This window comes from Chelonoidis abingdonii, chromosome 4, assembly GCF_003597395.2.
Source record: "Chelonoidis abingdonii isolate Lonesome George chromosome 4, CheloAbing_2.0, whole genome shotgun sequence".
NCBI classification, from domain to species: Eukaryota; Metazoa; Chordata; order Testudines; family Testudinidae; genus Chelonoidis; species Chelonoidis abingdonii.
The window spans coordinates 145,916,846-145,935,152 of NC_133772.1; the positions used below are offsets into that span (position 1 = coordinate 145,916,846).

General features: G+C 41.1%; 1 protein-coding gene across 2 annotated transcripts in view; it reads right to left on the reverse strand.

Annotated features, from left to right (window-relative positions):
- Positions 1-18,307, reverse strand: part of MTHFD1 (methylenetetrahydrofolate dehydrogenase, cyclohydrolase and formyltetrahydrofolate synthetase 1) — a 78,217-nt gene that overhangs the window by 56,768 nt on the left and 3,142 nt on the right. The window contains exons 2-3 of one of the 2 annotated variants that reach the window (XM_032774372.2): positions 9,218-9,341; positions 6,792-6,876 (exon numbers count right to left, since the gene is read on the reverse strand). In XM_032774372.2, the coding sequence (XP_032630263.1) occupies positions 6,792-6,839 (48 nt within the window). In that variant the 5' untranslated portion in view covers positions 6,840-6,876; positions 9,218-9,341. The remainder of the gene's footprint in view (positions 1-6,791; positions 6,877-9,217; positions 9,342-18,307) is intronic. The other variant, XM_032774371.2, reaches the window with a different exon arrangement.

Here is an 18,307-nt window from a genome sequence, read left to right on the forward strand (position 1 = left end):
AATATATCTGCATGCCCTTTACTCTTGGAGCAATGGCTCAAGATCCTGACTGCACTGCTCCTGGGGGCTTCAGAAGGATGTCCATACTGGGAGAGATTCACCGCTAACCGAGTGATCATATATCAATTCTGAATTGAGCTCATTTCATATATGAAACACCCAGTTACTTGATTAAGGCCATCAGGCAAGTTGGCCCTATTTAATATACATGAAGTCTAATTATGTGTGTATATTAGGCTGTCAATTAATCGCAGTTAACTCAAGTAATTCATGAAAAACAAATTAAATAGATTAAAAATAGCCATGATTAATCGCAGTGTTAATCACACTATTAAAACAACACCAGAATACCAATTTAAATGAATTATAAATATTTTTGGATGTTTTTCTCCATATTCAAAGACATTGATTTCAATTACAACTCAGAATAAAAGTGTAGACCACTCACTTTATCTTGTAACTTTTGAATACAAAATATTTGCACTGTAAAAAAGATTAACAAAAGAAATAGTATTTTTAATTCACCTCATACAAGTACTATAGTGCAAAGGCTCTCCAGACTACTGTACCCCTTTCAGGAGTCTGATTTGTCTTGCATACCCCCAACTTTCACCTCAATTAAAAACTACTTGCTTACAAAATCAGAAATAAAAATACAAAAGTGACACAGCACATTATTACTGAAAAATTGCTGACTTCCTCCTTTTTACCAATCATTATAAAATAAATCAACTGGAGTATAAATATTGCACTTACATTTCACTGTATAGTAATACAGAGCAGTATAAAATCATTGTCTGTATGACATCATAGTTTGTACTGATTTTGCTATGGCTAACTCTGCTCCCCATGTAAAGCTTTTTATGTAGCCAATTGTAAAACTAGGGAAATATTTAAATAAGTTGATGTAACCCCTGGAAGACCTCTGAGTACCCCCAGGAGTATGTGCACCCCTGGTTAAGAACCACTGCTGTAGTGCAATCTCTTTACTGTGAAAGTGCAACTTACAAATGTAGAATTTTTTCTACATAACTGCACTCAAGACCAGAACAATGTAAAACCTTAGAGCCTACAAATCCACTTAGTCTTGCTTCTTATTCACCCAGTCACTAAACAAATGAGTTTGTTTACATTTACGGGAGATAAAAGTAAACAAATAGGAAGCTATCCACTTCTCATTTACATCACCTAAAAGTGAGAAAAGGCATTTGCATGGCACTGTTGTAGCCGGCATTGCAAGGTATTTACATGCCAGATATGCTAAACATTCGTATGCCCATTCATGCATTGTAAAAAATATCTTAAAAAAAGTCAAAGCAAATAGTTGTAACAAAAAAATATAAAGTGAACACTGCACATTTTGTATCATGTTCTAACAGAAATCAATATATTTGAAAATACAGAAAAACATCCAAAAATATGTATAATAAATTTAAATTGGTTTTCTATTATTAATAGTTTGATTAAAACAGCTATTAATCACTACTTTTTTCTTTAATCTCGTGATTGTGATTTTTCAAAATAATTTGACAGCTCTAGTTTATACATATATATGGGTGCGTTATGGATTTTCAAAGGCATATATGGCAGCAAGGTGCCCCAAGCTAATGGGCTTTGGGCATTTTATGCCACTTGTCTCTTTCAAAATCGCCACTGACATAGTTTTCCAACATCTTCGTGCTGTGCCAAAACCAAGCACAGAATGTAAGAGAAAGTGACGTGGGACACAAGCTTGTAATTTTTGGTATCGAATCATTACAGTGCTTCCAGGCTTCAGGAAGCAGGATGCATACTCCAGCCTAATTTGTCAAAGAAAGACTCCTGGTATCAAGAACAACATCAGGGAGAGCTGGCAAAACTCCAGTAGACAACAGGGCGAACTCCAGAAATGCTGCTACCTAATGATTGGATTACAGATGGCTAACTCTGCTCCCCATGTAAAGCTGTAACAGGCAATAATTGTTACTTGAATTACAGGAGCAAAACCTGGCAGCTCTATACAAAGACAGTGTCCTGTTTGGAAGCCCTTGCTGTCTAAAGAAAGGTGAGGGCATGGAAACAAGGAAAACAGCCAAGGTGATGAGTGGCACTTGTCTTGATTTTTATCAAACTATATCCCAACTCTCACAGCTGGCTAATTTCTTGTAGAGAAGCGACATCAGCAATGGATCTTAAGAAGTGTATTGTCTGGGGAGCAGCTTTGCAGACCAGCTTAGGAAGGGCATTTCCACATAGGGGCAGAAGGGACGAAAAGGTAGAGGAGGTGGTGAGAGACCTGAAGAAATAGAAAATGCTTGTTTTTAGTGCGGTAAAGAGAATATTCAAACTTTGCTTTCAGTGTAAAGCCTGAGATTTTGTTCATGAACAAAATGGTCATGTACAGTACACAGTATAACTTCATGAAATGGAGATAAATACACAAGAATCTACACAGATCAGGAAGAGTTTCCCTGCCCACCTGCAATTAATTCCCCTGCACTGTTAAATCAAACAGCCGCAAGATAGATGGCTCAGGAGATTATTAACGGATATGGGGTTTTGCAGCTGTAAAATGCTGTTTGCTAGTCTATCTGAAACAGGCTGGTGGCACCAGTCTAGTAAACAGGCAAACCTACCATAGAAACCACCATCACATCTGGTATCCTTGTAAGTCTCAGCGAGGCCAAGGACTGAATGGACCATGAGGGCTGAATTTCTCTGAGACAATGCAGGGTTGAATTACATCAATGAGGAATTCCGCACTAACAGGCATGTGGCAGTTCTCCACAAAAGGCCATATTTTTGGAGTTCAATGTATCCACTCTACACATACCTACATCATACATCATTTGAAAGTTTATTTTATGTATATTTAGATGAGATATGATGTGGAGCTGTCAAATGGTGCCCTAAACCTGTAGGCAAAATGAAACAATGGTCCCCAAAATAAAGGATCAGTTTTTGCAGTTTCAAATACACTGCAACATTACTGACTATAGATTTTTACGTTTAAGTTAATTTCAACACCTTAATGTGGTGTTTATTGGTCAAAGCTATCAAATGACAATGTATTAAAAGACTTTCATTGACATTGCACAGGCAAATTGCTTTCCCCAGAAATGATGATGCTGTTTAGCATGTGGCGAAAATGGCAAATATCAACATTTTGCAATATATTAAGATGACATGTTTTCACATTGCATATTCTTACTTGTCAAAGTATCTCACAAGGGATTCTGATAGTTTTCTATATTTTCAATTGAAATTTGCTGACCAGATCAGTCTCACACCGTAGGCTAAGCACCAACAGCAGTAGATTGCATGCTCACAGTTTGTACTGCATAGTGCGTAGATATAAGGGTACGTGAATTCCTGGTAATGCTTCTCCAGTTGTAAGCTTTTGTATACACAACATAGCAGCTAATCTGCCTGGCAGAATGTTTTAATTAGTAATTGCCTATACATACAGTACTAGCGTTTGAAATAGTACAGAAACTAGTTTTTTAATTAGTGTCACTTATACACAGGTCAGTATCAGTGTTAGAGATGACAATACACAGCTTCATACTGGGCTTCAATGAAAGTGCCTGACAAACAAAAATGGCATTTTTGATACTAACATATAGATCTAATTTGTATCTAATTTAGCGCAAGTCTTATACTTGTACAAAATGAAAAATGGTGGTAGTAATGCTAACAATATACTTGGCGATTTTACCTCTACAGAGAAGTTAGAGGTATATGAAGATGGAGGATACAAGCCCCTTAAGGCTTACATCAAAAAGAAAAAAAAAGATTCTCCACACAAAAATAAATGTGAAAAATGTGTGATTTGTCAATAAATTCAAAAGAATGCAAAAAACTATCAAAAGCCATCAGAGCTGGACAGAGATCTGTGATGCTGGCAGCAGAAGCCAGGAGGGATGAATTGTACTAGTGGCTACTGGATGAGTTTTCTAGTTTAGATGATGTGACATCAACACCCTAACATAGGAGTTGCTTTCAGAAATACACAATATGAATTTGGCACATGTCACAGTTGTGCTGAACCCAAGTAAGAAAACAGACTCTGAATCTGATCAGAGAGCATCATGGTCATCTGTTTCTATAGCCACCAGAGCAAGCTTGTCTTCCACTATTGGTTCTGTTGTACTGTTTGCTTGAGACAAAACACAAAAAATAGAAACATTTGAGTAAGCAACCAATCTAAGAGATATAGCACTTCAACAAGAAGATGATGACACGTTGCGTGGGACATCTGTGGAAGACTTGATTGGTAAGGATGCAGTTTACTACTCAACATTCCTTTCTTCCTACTCGAGTAAAACAAAACTTAAAGTAAAACCATCTAGTTACACTCCAACAATACAACCACCTTATGACACTGTATTTTATCAGCTGATTGAAGAGATAGATAATTATCCTATGTATAACAAAGAGGCTCTTCTCCCAGCCAAGCTGCTACAAAAATATAACGCCCTACTTCATTCAGATATAGAAACTACAACCTATTCCAGTAGAAAATTATCAGCAAGATTAGAAAACACTATGACCTGCAAATTCTTACCATGCACAGCATGGACAAGGCTAGTCTATCATTGTACTATGTAGCGCAGGAACACTAGCTGATGCTATCCAAGCTGCTAATAATCTGAAGAATGAACTTAAGGCTTCCAGATGTTTTGTGGATGTTCTTCTGGCGAGTGAGCCTGATAAACAGCTTTCAAATTAACAAGTGGTTTTGTAGAATTCTGCTTCAATCCTTCAGTCTGGAACAGCCAAAATGAAAGTGTCAGGATGTTATCTGAAGCCAGGTGATTGCAGCGTACAGAGGCCAGCTACTTTTGTGCCCCAATTGGTGAAGAGGTTTCTACTTTGGTTGATAGATAAAGATAAAGGGGCAGATAATTCAGCCACCCTCGGTAGGGCTTTATATTGCACCCTCAGCAAGTTTGCAGATGACACAAACTGGGAGGACTGGTAGATATGCTGAAGAGTAGGGATAGGATACAGAGGGACCTAGACAAATTAAGAGGATTGGGCCAAAATAAATCTGATGAGGTTCAACAAGGACAAGTGCAGAGTCCTGCACTTAGGACGGAAGAATCCCATGCACTGCTACAGATTAGGGTCTGAGTGGCTAGGCAGCAGTTCTGCAGAAAAGGACCTAGGGGTTACAATGGACAAGAAGCTGGATATGTGTCAACAGTGTGCCCTTGTTGCCAAGAAGGCTAACGCCATTTTGGGCTGTATAAGTAAGAGCACTGCCAGCAGATCGAGGGACGTGATCATTCCCCTCTATTCAACACTGGTGAGGCCTCATCTGGAGTACTGTGCCCAGTTTTGGGACCCACGCTACAAGAAGGATGTGGAAAAATTGGAAAGAGTCCAGAGGAGGGCAGCAAAAATGATTAGGGGGCTGGAGCACATGATTTATGAGGAGAGGCTGAGGGAACTGGGATTATTTAGTCTACAGAAGAGAAAAATGAGTGGGATTCGATAGCTTCTTTCAACTACCTGAAAGGGGATTCCAAAGAGGATGGATCTAGACTGTTCTCAGTGGCTGCAGATGACAAAACAAGGAGTAATGATCTCAAGTTGCAGTGGGGGAGGTTAGGTTGGATATTAGGAAAAACTTTTTCACTAGGAGGGTGGTGAAGCCCTTGAATGGGTTACCTAGGGAGGCGATGGAATCTCCTTCCTTAGAGGTTTTTAAGGTCAGGCTTGACAAAGCCATGGATGAGATGATTTAGTTGGAGACTGGTCCTGCTCTGAGCAGGGAATTGGACTAATTGACCTCCTAATATTCTAGGATTTCTAATAGAAAGGACTGAAGTTCTTCATACATAACATTTAAGAACCTTATCAGGTCCTTGGAGTAAAAGAGAAGAGTATTCTGTGTACATTGTGTGCAAAATAACAGTCTGATTGCTAGAACTGACAGACAATGACAGAGGAGAGCTCTTCAAGAGATAAATGAGGGTGGACAAGGACAGAGACCAATTTTGTAAGCATTCATTTCAAATCTCATCAATTATCTCCACCCACAACATTCATTCCTGTGACATGACAACTGCTCTTTACGCTACTCAATTTGAGACTGAAAAATGCTTCTGACCAGACAACTTCAATTTTTTCCACAACGGCAACAGAAGACACTGCATTCTGCCAAATATATAGGCCTGCACTTTTACTCATGCTAATATTCCCATTTAGGCTTGCAGGATGGCTTTTATATTTGGATGGGTCCATGGAAAAGCCAGACTACAGCTTGCAGAATTTTGTTGCATTCATAGTAACTAAACTTTTTCATGTTAGATTCTCTTTCACATTCCTTGCAGCAAGAACTGGGTCAATCACCCAAATACTCTTCACATCATTTAGTTGATTCTGATGCAACAACCTATGTTTGTGGGATAATTACAAGAGCTGGTGTACCCTGGGATCATATAAAGTAAAAAGACAGGAAACAGAGTCTACTAGCGAGGTGAGGTTCGTTGTTAGTAGATAATACAGGGATTGTGTAGCAGTCTATACTTGTGAAGTGTTTCCACATGAAAAGAAGGATAATGAAAACAAGATCAAAGAGGCTTCGGGGGGTGGGGGGGAAATGACTTTTCTTGGGGACCAGAAACAGACACACAGATAATCACATCGCTCTACTCTGTTCAGTAGGAAATTTTGTTTTAAAGCATTATTTTGCTGAGTAGTTTCAGGTGAAGACAATCAGTTTTCCATGGTCTTACAATTAGCATTACAGAGCAAAAGGGCTTTTTCATTTTTTTTTTTGTTTTTAAAGAAGGCAACAATACCTGCAAAATTGCAAGCCCTGGTCTGAATCCAGGGACTCTCTCCTTCATCTGAGCAACTTGAGTCTTCAGTCTCTCTCTTATTTGCCTGGGATGGGGAAAAAGCAGAAATTAACCAAGAAATTGGGCTTTTGAAAATCCCACCCTGTACTTCTAAGTTCTCTCACCCTCACAGCAGTTGCATGGCACTCAAAAGACACAGGAAAAATAAAAAGGTTTAAAGAATGTAATTGAAATTGCAGACGGTCACCAGGGCGTGTTGACTCCCTACCCCAAAACGTACGATCACACCTGTCTGCAGCCCGCTCCATTCAGTACCTTACCAACCTGTTTCATGGGAGAGAATGATCAGAATAGCCTAAAGCAAGTCAAAATATAAAGAGATTTCGCAGGCCCAGACCCTCAAAGGTATTCAGGTAATTAACTTAGTCAGAAATCAATGGGAATTAGGTGAGTATCTGGCCTAAGTGTACAGCTACTGATAATAGGATGAGTACCCCAGTTACTCATGACTGCCAAGCTACCAAGACCAACAACGGTCTACAGATGACTCACGTGGTATACTCAGAGTTTTGCTAGATTTGCTTAGTAGCTACTTCTCACCAAGTATACGTTTATGATCAATTCACAGTTTTTGCATGAGGGAGGTCTGTGTGGGCACCAAACATCTGATGGGTTAAACACAAAGAACTCCATTCTATGTGTGTCTATAGCCATGGATATGATACTGGACAGAAGAATGCTACTCCGGTTCCCAAACTAGCACCAGCACTTCCCTAGCCAACAGGGCTCTTGCGATAGTCAGGTTATTTATGTCTCTGAAGTGCTCAGATACAATGGTGATGGGTGTTACAGGAAAAACACTGAATAGTCAGGGGCAAGGTCACCATTAAGAGGAACCCTGCTAAGTCTTAGACACATGATCATGCAGGGCCAGAGCCTGAGCCACTGCTCCAGCTCCAATGCCACCCTCCCATAGCAAAAATGGAAAGGAGCTCACCCAATATGGCAGCATGGGATTCCTGCTGTAGAAGGGAATTCCAGATTGATGTAAAGCCAGTGGAGCCAGCACTATGCCACCAGCTTAGCCCCAACCCAAGGGATACCAGAGGCAAGAAGAAGCATGACCAGAGCGCACTGCACTCCTACAACTTGGGCTGGTTGGAATCAACCTTAAGGCTGTTCTAACCTGCATCAGAGGGGAACAAACCAGCCTGATGTTGCCTCTGAAATCAAGCAGAGAGTGAAAAAGTTGCAGGAGCTCAGGTGCACCCAAAGGTCTAGCTGAATTTAAGAACATAAGAACAGCCATACTGGACCAAAGCTCCATCTAGCCCAGTATCCTGTTTTCCAACAGTGGCCAGTGCCAGGTGCCCCAGAGGGAATGAACAGAACAGGTAATCATCAAGTGATCCATCTCATTGCCCATTCCCAGCTTCTGGCAAACAGAGGCGAGGGACACCATCCCAGCTAATAGCCATTGATGGAGCTATCCTCCATGAACTTATCTAGTTCTTTTTTCATCCCTGTTATAGTCTTGGCCTTCACAACATCCTCTGGCAAGGAGTTCCACAGGTTGACTTGGTGTTGTATGAATAATTCCTTTTGTTTGTTTTAAACCTTCTGCCTATTAATTTCATTTGGTGACCCCTAGTTCTTGTGTTATGAGGAGTAAATAACACTCTCTTATTTACTTTCTCCACATCAGTTATGATTTTATAGACCTCTATCATATCCCACGAGTCATCTCTTTTCCAAGCTGAAAAGTCCCAGTCTTATTAATCTCTCCTCATATGGAAGTTGTTCCATACCCCTAATCATTCTTGTTGCCCTTTTCTGAACCTTTTCCAATTCCAGTATATCCTAGAGATGGGGCAACCACATCTGCACATAGTATTCGAGATGTGGGCATACCATGGATTTACAAGAGGCAATATGATATTGTCTGTCTTATCTATCCCTTTCCTAATGATTCCCATTCTGTTCGCTTTTTTGACTGCTGCTGTACATTTCTGGCTGAACTCTACAAAGTCTCTCAACAGGAGACTTTAGTATAAGAGTTTTGTTTTCATCCCACTTTTAAAATAATTGTTCTAGGTCCTGGCTTTCATGCAGGTCTCAACACAGCCTCCATTACCAACTGTGATGCTTACAAAACACTCAACAACGGTTAGGCACTGGTCTGCAGTGGCAGTTTTTCAGGCTGATCAGTATGATCTCATTCCCTTGTGCTTCATCTCTTTGAGCCCCCTGCTGCCTATATGTACACTGAGACTGTAGACTCTTTGGGGCAGGCACTGTCTTTTGTTTATACCAGGACTGTGCCTAGCACAACTGGGCCCTGGTCTCTAGGTGCTATCATAGTGATAACAATGCTGCTGGCACAGTTAATTACACTTGAAATTCCATTTATTTAGATTCCTGTTCACCTGACTGTGGGTGCCCTGAGATCCAGGTGCCATGAGTTGTGTCCACAGAATGAAACACTGATTTTAGAAAGGCTGAGCTTTAGAGTCGCTCAGATCCTCCAGGGATGGGTGGCAATATAAAATCCTAAGAAAAAATCAAAATGAACATTCATCCCCACTATGGAGAAGTTATACATGAGAATGTTTGCAGGTACCTATTATGAACCTTTACAGATGCTATAACAACTATAAGACTAAGATTATACAAGCAACCAGCCCCCCTAATCTAATAAAGCAGTGTGTCCCAGTGAATATGATCATTGACATTCAGGAGACCTGGGTTCTATTCCTGGCCTAAGCACTGGCCTGGTCGGTGACCTTGGGCAAGTCACTTCACCACTCTGCGCCTCAGTTTCCCCATCTGGATAAAAAGCCGGACCCCCCCTTTGAATGCTTTGAGATCTACTGATTTAAAAAATGTTATCTCAGAGCTATGCTCTATTATAATCCTATAGCTGCTTTATAAAGTTAATAAATATTGCATAATCAGCATACTACTGATAAACATGAAAGTATTTTAAAGATACACGCTTGTTAAAGGAAATACCTCTGAGATTACTTTGTTGGAAACAAAGTGTGTGTATGATGCCAATGAACCCCGAAATGCTCTGAAAGTCATGAAGCTAACAGAGGATGTGGTAGATTACTGATCCGGCAAACAGCTAGGGTCCTGATCCTGCAAAAATGCAAGAGCCTAATTTTGCACATCCCAGTAGTCATCCAAATTGGATTACTCAAACATACAATTAAGCATGTGCTTAAGCATGTGACGAACCAGGATCTAAACTGTAAAGTATATTGTACTTTACAAGTCTTCAGTGCAGATCTGTCAAAACTTCGTAAAGTTAAGACCCAATCCAGCTCTTACTGAAAACTTAGTTTCTCTCTACCTTCTCAACAAGAGGACTTCAGAATATTGTGGTATTCATTCATTCAATACAGAATCAGAAGCCATGGCTTACCTCAACTCATACTGCATTCATTAAAAATAATAAAGACTAGCTCCATTTTCCTCTACAGCAAGAAAGTAACATGAGAAACTCAATGGAGTGTCAGTTCCTACTGCTCTCTAAGCACATACACCAAAAAAAAAAAAAAAGTCATTTGTTAGAGGGCCATCTAGTGTTTGCTAAAAAGCAACTGCATTGTTTTGGTTGCAAGCAAAAGTAAAAGCCACACATTATAGTTTTCTTTCTTAAATAAACTTCAGTAAAGATCAGCTGTAAGAAATTTGGAATTACAAATAAATACATTTAAAAAATATTTGAAAAAAACAGCTCTTACCGACTGAGGGCTCTGTTTTGAAATATATTATTATTTATGTGGAATTATTTTGCTTTTAAAAACAAAAACCAAGATACCCTGCAGTTCACTTTGAACTAGAGATATTTTACCATTAAGAGCCATATACTACGTCCACTCCACAAGTTCACTCCCATATCACATATGTCAAGGGCACACACAAGTCAAGGACAGGATGTAGCCCTAAGTATATATGCTCAAAGTATTCAGCTCCAAAGTTATGTGACTTTAGTTACAAAAGACACAACCCTGCACTGAAGTGACTCCCAGAAAAAACAAAGGGAATGGGTGAGAGTGCTTTTAAAAATCTTTTGAAGAGGAGGAAAATAATTCACTCAAATTAGGAGATGCTCATACAAACCTCACATCACCATGATACTGTATGAGTATCTAAGCTAGGTAGAGAGGGAGCAGAGGTTACAGGATCATCAAGATTCTGATACCTCAGTGCAGTATGTTTGTATCTTTCAAGTCAGATAATGCAGTTAAGCCCCTTTCCTGGTGTTTGTGTGAAAACTGGCACATGTATGACAGCAAGACAGCTAAGGCCCCATCCAGATAGAGTAGAGGTGCTGTTGCTTTCCCCAGTCCTCCAGAAGATGCCTACCCCCTCTGAGAGTTTTTGTTCACTAACTGGGGATCTGATTGGATTCCCCAATTACAATTGATTCTCAGGTTTCAGGAGTGGCTGGGAGGGCTTCTTTTTCATTCTGTCTGACCAGGAGATTGAAACTTTCTTTTCTGGATGCACATCTCGTAACGGTAATTCACATCATTGCCACCTCGAGATCTGACTGCTGCAAAGTGCTCTATGCTTGGGGTTAGCTCTTAAATGAATCTGAGCACTGAAACAGCTGCAGAATGGAGAAGCCTGCCTATTAAACAGGGCATCCACCAGCAAGCACATTTCACTGGGCTTTGTGATCTGTACTTGCTGTCTCTAGGCTTCAAGGGGGAATTTTAGATGTTGATTTTTACCTGTAAAACCCTAAATGGCCTGTGTCCTGCTTAGCTAAGAGGCCATCACACCATGCCACACTGCACCAGGTGCGCTCAATGGAAGCACTCAGGCTGGTAATTTTCAGACAGAGGGAGAGCACTAACCCAGGGGACAGAGCTTGAGACTAGAACAGGGGGCGACAACCCCTGGCACCCAGCCCGTCAGGGTAAAGCCGCTAGTGGGCCAGGCCAGTTTGTATATCTGGAGCATCCACAGGCACGGGGCGGCTCCAGGCACCAGCACGCTATGCGCATGCCTGGGGCAGCAAGCCACGGGGGGCCCTCTGCTGGTCACCGCAAGGGTGGCAGGCAGGTTGCCTTTGGTGGCATGCCTACGGAGGATCCGCTGGTCCCACGGTTTCGGCAGACCTCCCACAGGTGGGCCGCCGAATCCGTGGACCGGGAACCTCCTGTAGGCAAGCTGCCGAAGGCAACCTGCCTGCCCTGCTTGGGGCAGCAAAATACCTAGAGCCGCCCCTGCGCAGGCACGGAGCCCCGCAGCCCACATCCCTCAGCCCACGCCACTTCCCACACCTCCCATTGGCCAGGAATGGCAAACCATGCCCACGCCGCTTTCTGCAGCTTCCAATGTCCGGGAATGGTGAACCGCAGGCAGTGGGGGTTGCGGGGCTCCGTGCCTGCGGACATTCCAGATAAACAAACCAGCCCGGCCCACCAGCAGCTTTACCCCAATTCACTATATGATCTTGGGCATGTCACTAAGGACATGTCTACACTACCTGCCAGATCGGTGGGCAGCGATCAATCCAGTAGGGATCGATTTATCGCGTCTAGTCTTGACGCGATAAATCAACCCGAGTCCTCTCCCGTCAACTCCTGTACTCCAGTGCCGCGAGAGGCACAGGCAGAGTCAACGGGGGAGCAGCAGCAGTCGACTCACAGCGGTGAAGACACCATGGTAAGTCGATCTAAGTATGTCGACTTCAGTTGTGTTATTCATGTAGCTGAAGCTGCGTAACTTAGACCGACCCCTCTCCAGTGTACACCAGGGCTTAGTCTCTCCTCCCTGGAAGCAGATAGCTACTCTATAGGGGGAGGCTGTTCACTTCTAAAAGGCCTGATTGCTAATCAGTTCAGAGCATAGCTTTCGGCCCGGCCTATGTTTAAAAAGGTTTGCCAGCATAGCTATGTTGGTTAGGAGTGTGATTTTTTGTCAGCACATCCATGCTGGCAAAAATCCTAAGGTAAATTCAAATATACTAGCAAAGGAGTTAATTTGCTTGTATCGCTTATTTTGCTCAGGGAACTAGTATATACCACCAAAAGGACATTTCTGCCAGTAAAGCTGCATCTACACTCGGAGGGTTTGCCAGTATAGCGAGCCTTTGAACGCAGACATGGCCTTGAATGTCGTCAGAAGTTATAATTGAGTCTGATTCAAATTATCATAGTTGTGCTGTGCATGGGAGCAGTGCCTGCAAGGTTTTCGGCTGGATTATGGAACCATGATTGATTTAATCTGTCCCTCCACAGGAAGCATGAAAGATTTTAACACTACAGACCAAATGGCACCTTGGAAGGGAAGTTCATGTACTGAGTGGAAAAGGCGGAGAAATCAAACTAATCTCAAGATGATTTCTACACCACAGGGGAGGGGTCAGGATCCACATTTCTTCAGCTAGGGCTTTCTGCTGTGGAAACAAATATCAAAAACCCAAGGAAAACAGGGAGGTAGAGGGCAAAATGCAAAAGCCAAAAATAAGAAACCCAACCTCCTGAAATGTTTGGGGCCTGTCCATACTATAAAAATGACAGTACTAACACTGCTTGGATGCCATCTGCTTACCTGGTCATATCCCTACAAAGATAAGACTAAAGCATAGTGTTTTAAAAGAAGAACAAACAAACAAAACCAAACAGTTATACCCAGGGTGAAATCTTGGCCCCACTGAACTAACTGGGAGTTTTGCCAATCTGACCAGTATTTCACCGGCAGCATAGACATGTCTGCACAGGTGGAGCTAAACAGTTATAACACAGTTGGTTCCAAAGCTGTGTTAACACCACCATACTTTAGCACGGTCAGTTTTGTAGGATGCAGCTTGAATCATGCTAGCCAGAGTAGTCTTCAGAAACGGTTGCTGAGCACATCACGGCAAAACTGTATTGTTTAACCACTGCACGGCTGTAACAGTGTTAGGTGGGACTCAAACTGTGTTTGTGTTACAGATGTATTAGACAGTAATCACGGCCTTATTTACAACTGGCCTTTTTTGAAGATTTTTTATTGTTGTTCGGAATACAAGCATAGAACAACCATCTGTGATTTTACCACTGTGTCACTTAGACCTGCTCTGAACAGGACTAAACACCATGCAGTGGTAAAAATGCTGTCTGGCGGTGTAGATAGCACACGCAGGAGATTTTCAAAACAAGCTCAGTGTAGATAAAGCTTGAGTTTTGATGTGATTTCAAACACAAATGATGAGCCCTAGTCCGGGGTGATCCCAAGAGAGAATGATTAAGGAAATTAGTTCTGAGCATTTGTTTTGAATTATATTCACAGCATCTTCATTCCAGGGAACTATTTCAATACACATACTAAAAACTTTGTTAGTTACTATTCCCAGGTGTTTTTAAAACATTATCCCTGCCCTTCTCATTAGCCATCAATTATTTATTGTTTAAAGTAGGGCCATTTTACAGCCCATTTGTCCCTCATTCACATCCTGCAGTAAAACCTAGCACTGAATTTGAAATGGGACAGTCATACCTAACTAACGACATAAGAACAGCCATACTGGGTCAGACAAATGTTCCATCTAGTCTAGTATCATGTCTTCCCGTGCCAGCTGCTTCAGAGGGAATGAACTAGACACAGACATTTCAGACAAATGTCTGCATCCATTAGGCATAAAACAATACTTCACACACAACCCTTGGCATTAAAATCTATTTTATTGGGAGAGGGCCAGAAATAGGTAATCGTTCAGGTGGACTTTTAACTTAAATAACTGTCCCCTCGCCCCGCCCCCTCTCCCCACACACACCACTGCCTGAATTTTTCCACTTACCACGGTTTTACAAACAACACCTAAAATTACTGAACCTAACAGATTAATTAATTTCCTTTGTGCTTTTGCCAGCACTTTGAGAACAGTTAGATTCACTAGCTCCCCTTAAAATTGGTTTCCCCTGGCGGTTGTATGGGGTCTTTCACACAGCAACCAGACAGATAAAGACATTTAAAAAGAAAATTTTATTCTAAAACCAAAATAACTGAAAGAGAGATTGCAGGGAAAGTGTAATATCTGAAGCTACTCTGATTTTTTCAAAAACCAAGTTGAGTGTCCTTTTAACTTTCAGCTCACCTTATTCACTGTACTTAGCTACACAATTCTGTTTTTAATGGAAGTTCCTGTTATCTGATTCTCCTAGTCTGTAAATATTTGAATGACCTCCAAATAGACTCTTTCCCTGATAAAAGGGTAAAGCCATGACATTACAAAAACTAAGCGATTACTGCACACACACCATCATACACAATCCTGACTTTGCAAGCTGTGGTAGAAGCAAGTTCCCTATACATAAACAATCATTGCCTCTTGTAAAAAATCCCGGAAAAAACACACACCCACCCATCTTCTATTGACAGACCTTTACTGGACCTGAGATTACATGTTTTTGATTGCCTCAAGACACTTCTATTCCTGAACTTTGTCCCATCTCAAGGGTGATCAGAATCCTTTGATATAGCATTTCTCTATAGGATCCAGAGGAGAAAGAGAACGTTAAAAGATACAGAGCCACTTCCCTCAACTCCTTCATTTGAAAAATTTTAGCTAAAATCTGGTCCCTTCCATCCCGGAATGTATTCTACTGGTTTTGCTACATTTAGCCAAACTCATGACAGGAGCAGGGGAATTGGGAGGGAGGAGAGCTGTTTGCATGCACAACTGCAATTATTTTCTATACTGCTCCTGGAAAATCAATTAGGCTGGAAGCCCATTTATAAAGTGTGGCAGAGTAATTTGCTCTTTTCATTCTTTTCCCAGGCTGGTTAAGAGGATCAATTGCCCCATATACATGTATCTTTAAACCCAGACAAAATTAAAAAAAAAAAAAAAGGCACTTTATTTTTTAAAAACAGTAAGAGTGACTGACAGTGTTGTTGCAGCCATACTGATCCCAGGTGGGTGAGGTGATATCTTCTGCAATTTGTCCAATAAAATACATTACTTTACCCTCCTTATCTCTCTACTAAGGGTTATTAACCACTGGAACAAATTACTAAGGGAAGTGGTATATTCTCCATCTCTTGATGCCGTCTAATCAAGACTGGACGCCTTTCTGGAAAATACACTCTAGCCAAAACACAAGTCATGCTGTAGACAGGCACAAAATGCTGGGCTCAAATAAATGGGTAACCGGATGAAATTCCACGGCCTGTGATATACAGGTCAAATCAAATCTAATGGTTCCTTCAGGCATTACAATCTGTGAAACACTGCTGATAGCTCAGTTAGGACAAGCGACTTGGTCATTTGCTGTAAACAGTCAGGACTCTTAACCTCTCTCTTCTGAACTGTCAGCACTCACCTCTTACACTGGAGTGGAGCTGTGCTACAGGGTGTAACTGTATTTTCTTACATAGCTACTCTTGTGCATCAAAACCAAACAAAAAGCAAGTGATATAAAGCAACCTCTTTTGATCACAAATACAAAGAAGAATTCAATAGCAGCCATGCGGTTAGTGAGATCAATACCTCAAAATGGAAGCCCTCTGGACTACAGAAGCACACAGTTTGAGCTATGACAAAAAGGGCCGCTGGTCTTTTTTTGGCATAGGTTGGGAGGGTAGGTCCTGTGGTAAGGCACTGGGCAGGGATTCAGAAGATCCACATTCAATTCCCAGGTCTGCTACAGATGTCCAGTGTAACCTTTGGAAAATCATTTAGATTTTCTATGATTTCATTTACCATCTGTAAAATGGGAATAATTCTTTCTACCACTCTTGTCTGCGTTTTCTGTTTGTTTGTTTTGTTTTTTTTAAAGACTGTAAGCTCTTCAGGGAAGAACCTGTCTCTTACTAAGTATTGGGACAGTGGGGTCCCAATCTCAGTCTAGTTGCTACTGTGATACAAATAACATGTAGTAATCAAAGTTTTTTTAGCAGATTTATCAACTTAAGGTAAATGACAAGTGCAAAACATATTGCTAACAAAATTAGCAGGTTTGATCTTTCAGATGAATACTCTATTATGATAATTTTAGTAAATGCACACAGGGCAAAATAGTACCCACTGTATCAAACTAGACACCAGCAGAATTATTTTAAGTACTCCACTCTTTTCAGAGACATATTAATCAGTTTATATCTGCAACAACTATGGCCCATGAGGCTCTGCTACAATTCAGGACTCGTTTCTGTGCCAAAGGTAAGAGAAGTCTGCAGCAGTAACAACACGCAAACTTCCCCAGTTTTACCAGTAGATTCTGCAGGCATTAAGTGTAAAATTCTCAGAACGCTGACTTTCAGAGTGCCATTACCATGATGCAGCACGGTGTAATGGACTGCACAAGAGACTAAGAAACTGGAACTCGAGAGTTCCAATTCTGCCACTAACTAACTTGGATATGTCCCTTATGTCCAAATTTTCTGAAGTAGTATCTGATTTTGGATGGTCAGCTTGAGACATTTTTGGCCTGATTTTCAGAAGTGCTGAGCATCCACACTTCCAGCTTCAGTCAATGGGAGCTGCCACAGCTCAGCACCCTGAAAAATCAGGCCCAAGGTCTCACCCCAAATTAGAGGTAACTGTTGACTTCAACATCTGTGCCTTAGTTTCCCCAACTGTAAAATCAGGCTAATATTTGTCCAGCACTTTGAAGAGGTCAACACTACATAGTATTTAGTACTAAGCTTTTCAAGGAATAAGGGAGAACATTTAGCTCTTTCATTCCACTTGGATATTTAGCAATAAGAAGACAGACAAAAGATAAGAGAAGAAAGCAAACTAAAGGTACAATATATAGTCTTGCATAAACCCACATTTCCCATCTACTAAAATCCAGAAAGGGTCCTAGCAGGAGACAGAGAAGGGATTTTTAAAAAGAAGAAGGGATTTCACCATACTGCAAACACTTAGGCAGTTGACTTATCTTAGCATGAGGACTGATACCAAATACCAGTCAGTTACATGCCACTAGGGTAACCTTAGGCCAATGGTATAATAGAAAACGAAAGTGAACAAAATTAGAGAGAGAGAAAATGATTTTCGAAGACATTACAGTTATTTAAGTAGTCTGAAATGACTTGTTTCTGAATACTTCTAAAGAGTCTTTAATTACCGTTCTTCCCCACACAATGCTGTCTTTCCATTCTCCCTGCCCACAGACCATTGCACTGTTAGTACAATGGTCAAAGGGGAGAGCAAATCTATAGTGTGCCTTGACTTCCTTTGCTACTGCTGTTCACTGACAGCAAACACCACCAGCAGCAATTTAACACAACCACCACTGCTTTTCTTTGCTGACACAGATGACCCTGGTTTAGAGGGGAAGTGACAACAGCTGTAAAAATTAACAAATAACAAATGGAAGAAAGGGAAAGTTAATAGCAATTAATATAAACCGTATGTTAGGAATGGTAGAAAACTGATACAGGAAGTCAAGGGACACGACTAAATCTATGGCCATCAGATAAGTTAAGGACATAAGAAGTAGTTTTTAAAATATATAAGGACCAAAAAGAATCCTGACAATGGTATTGGCTCATTATTAATACGG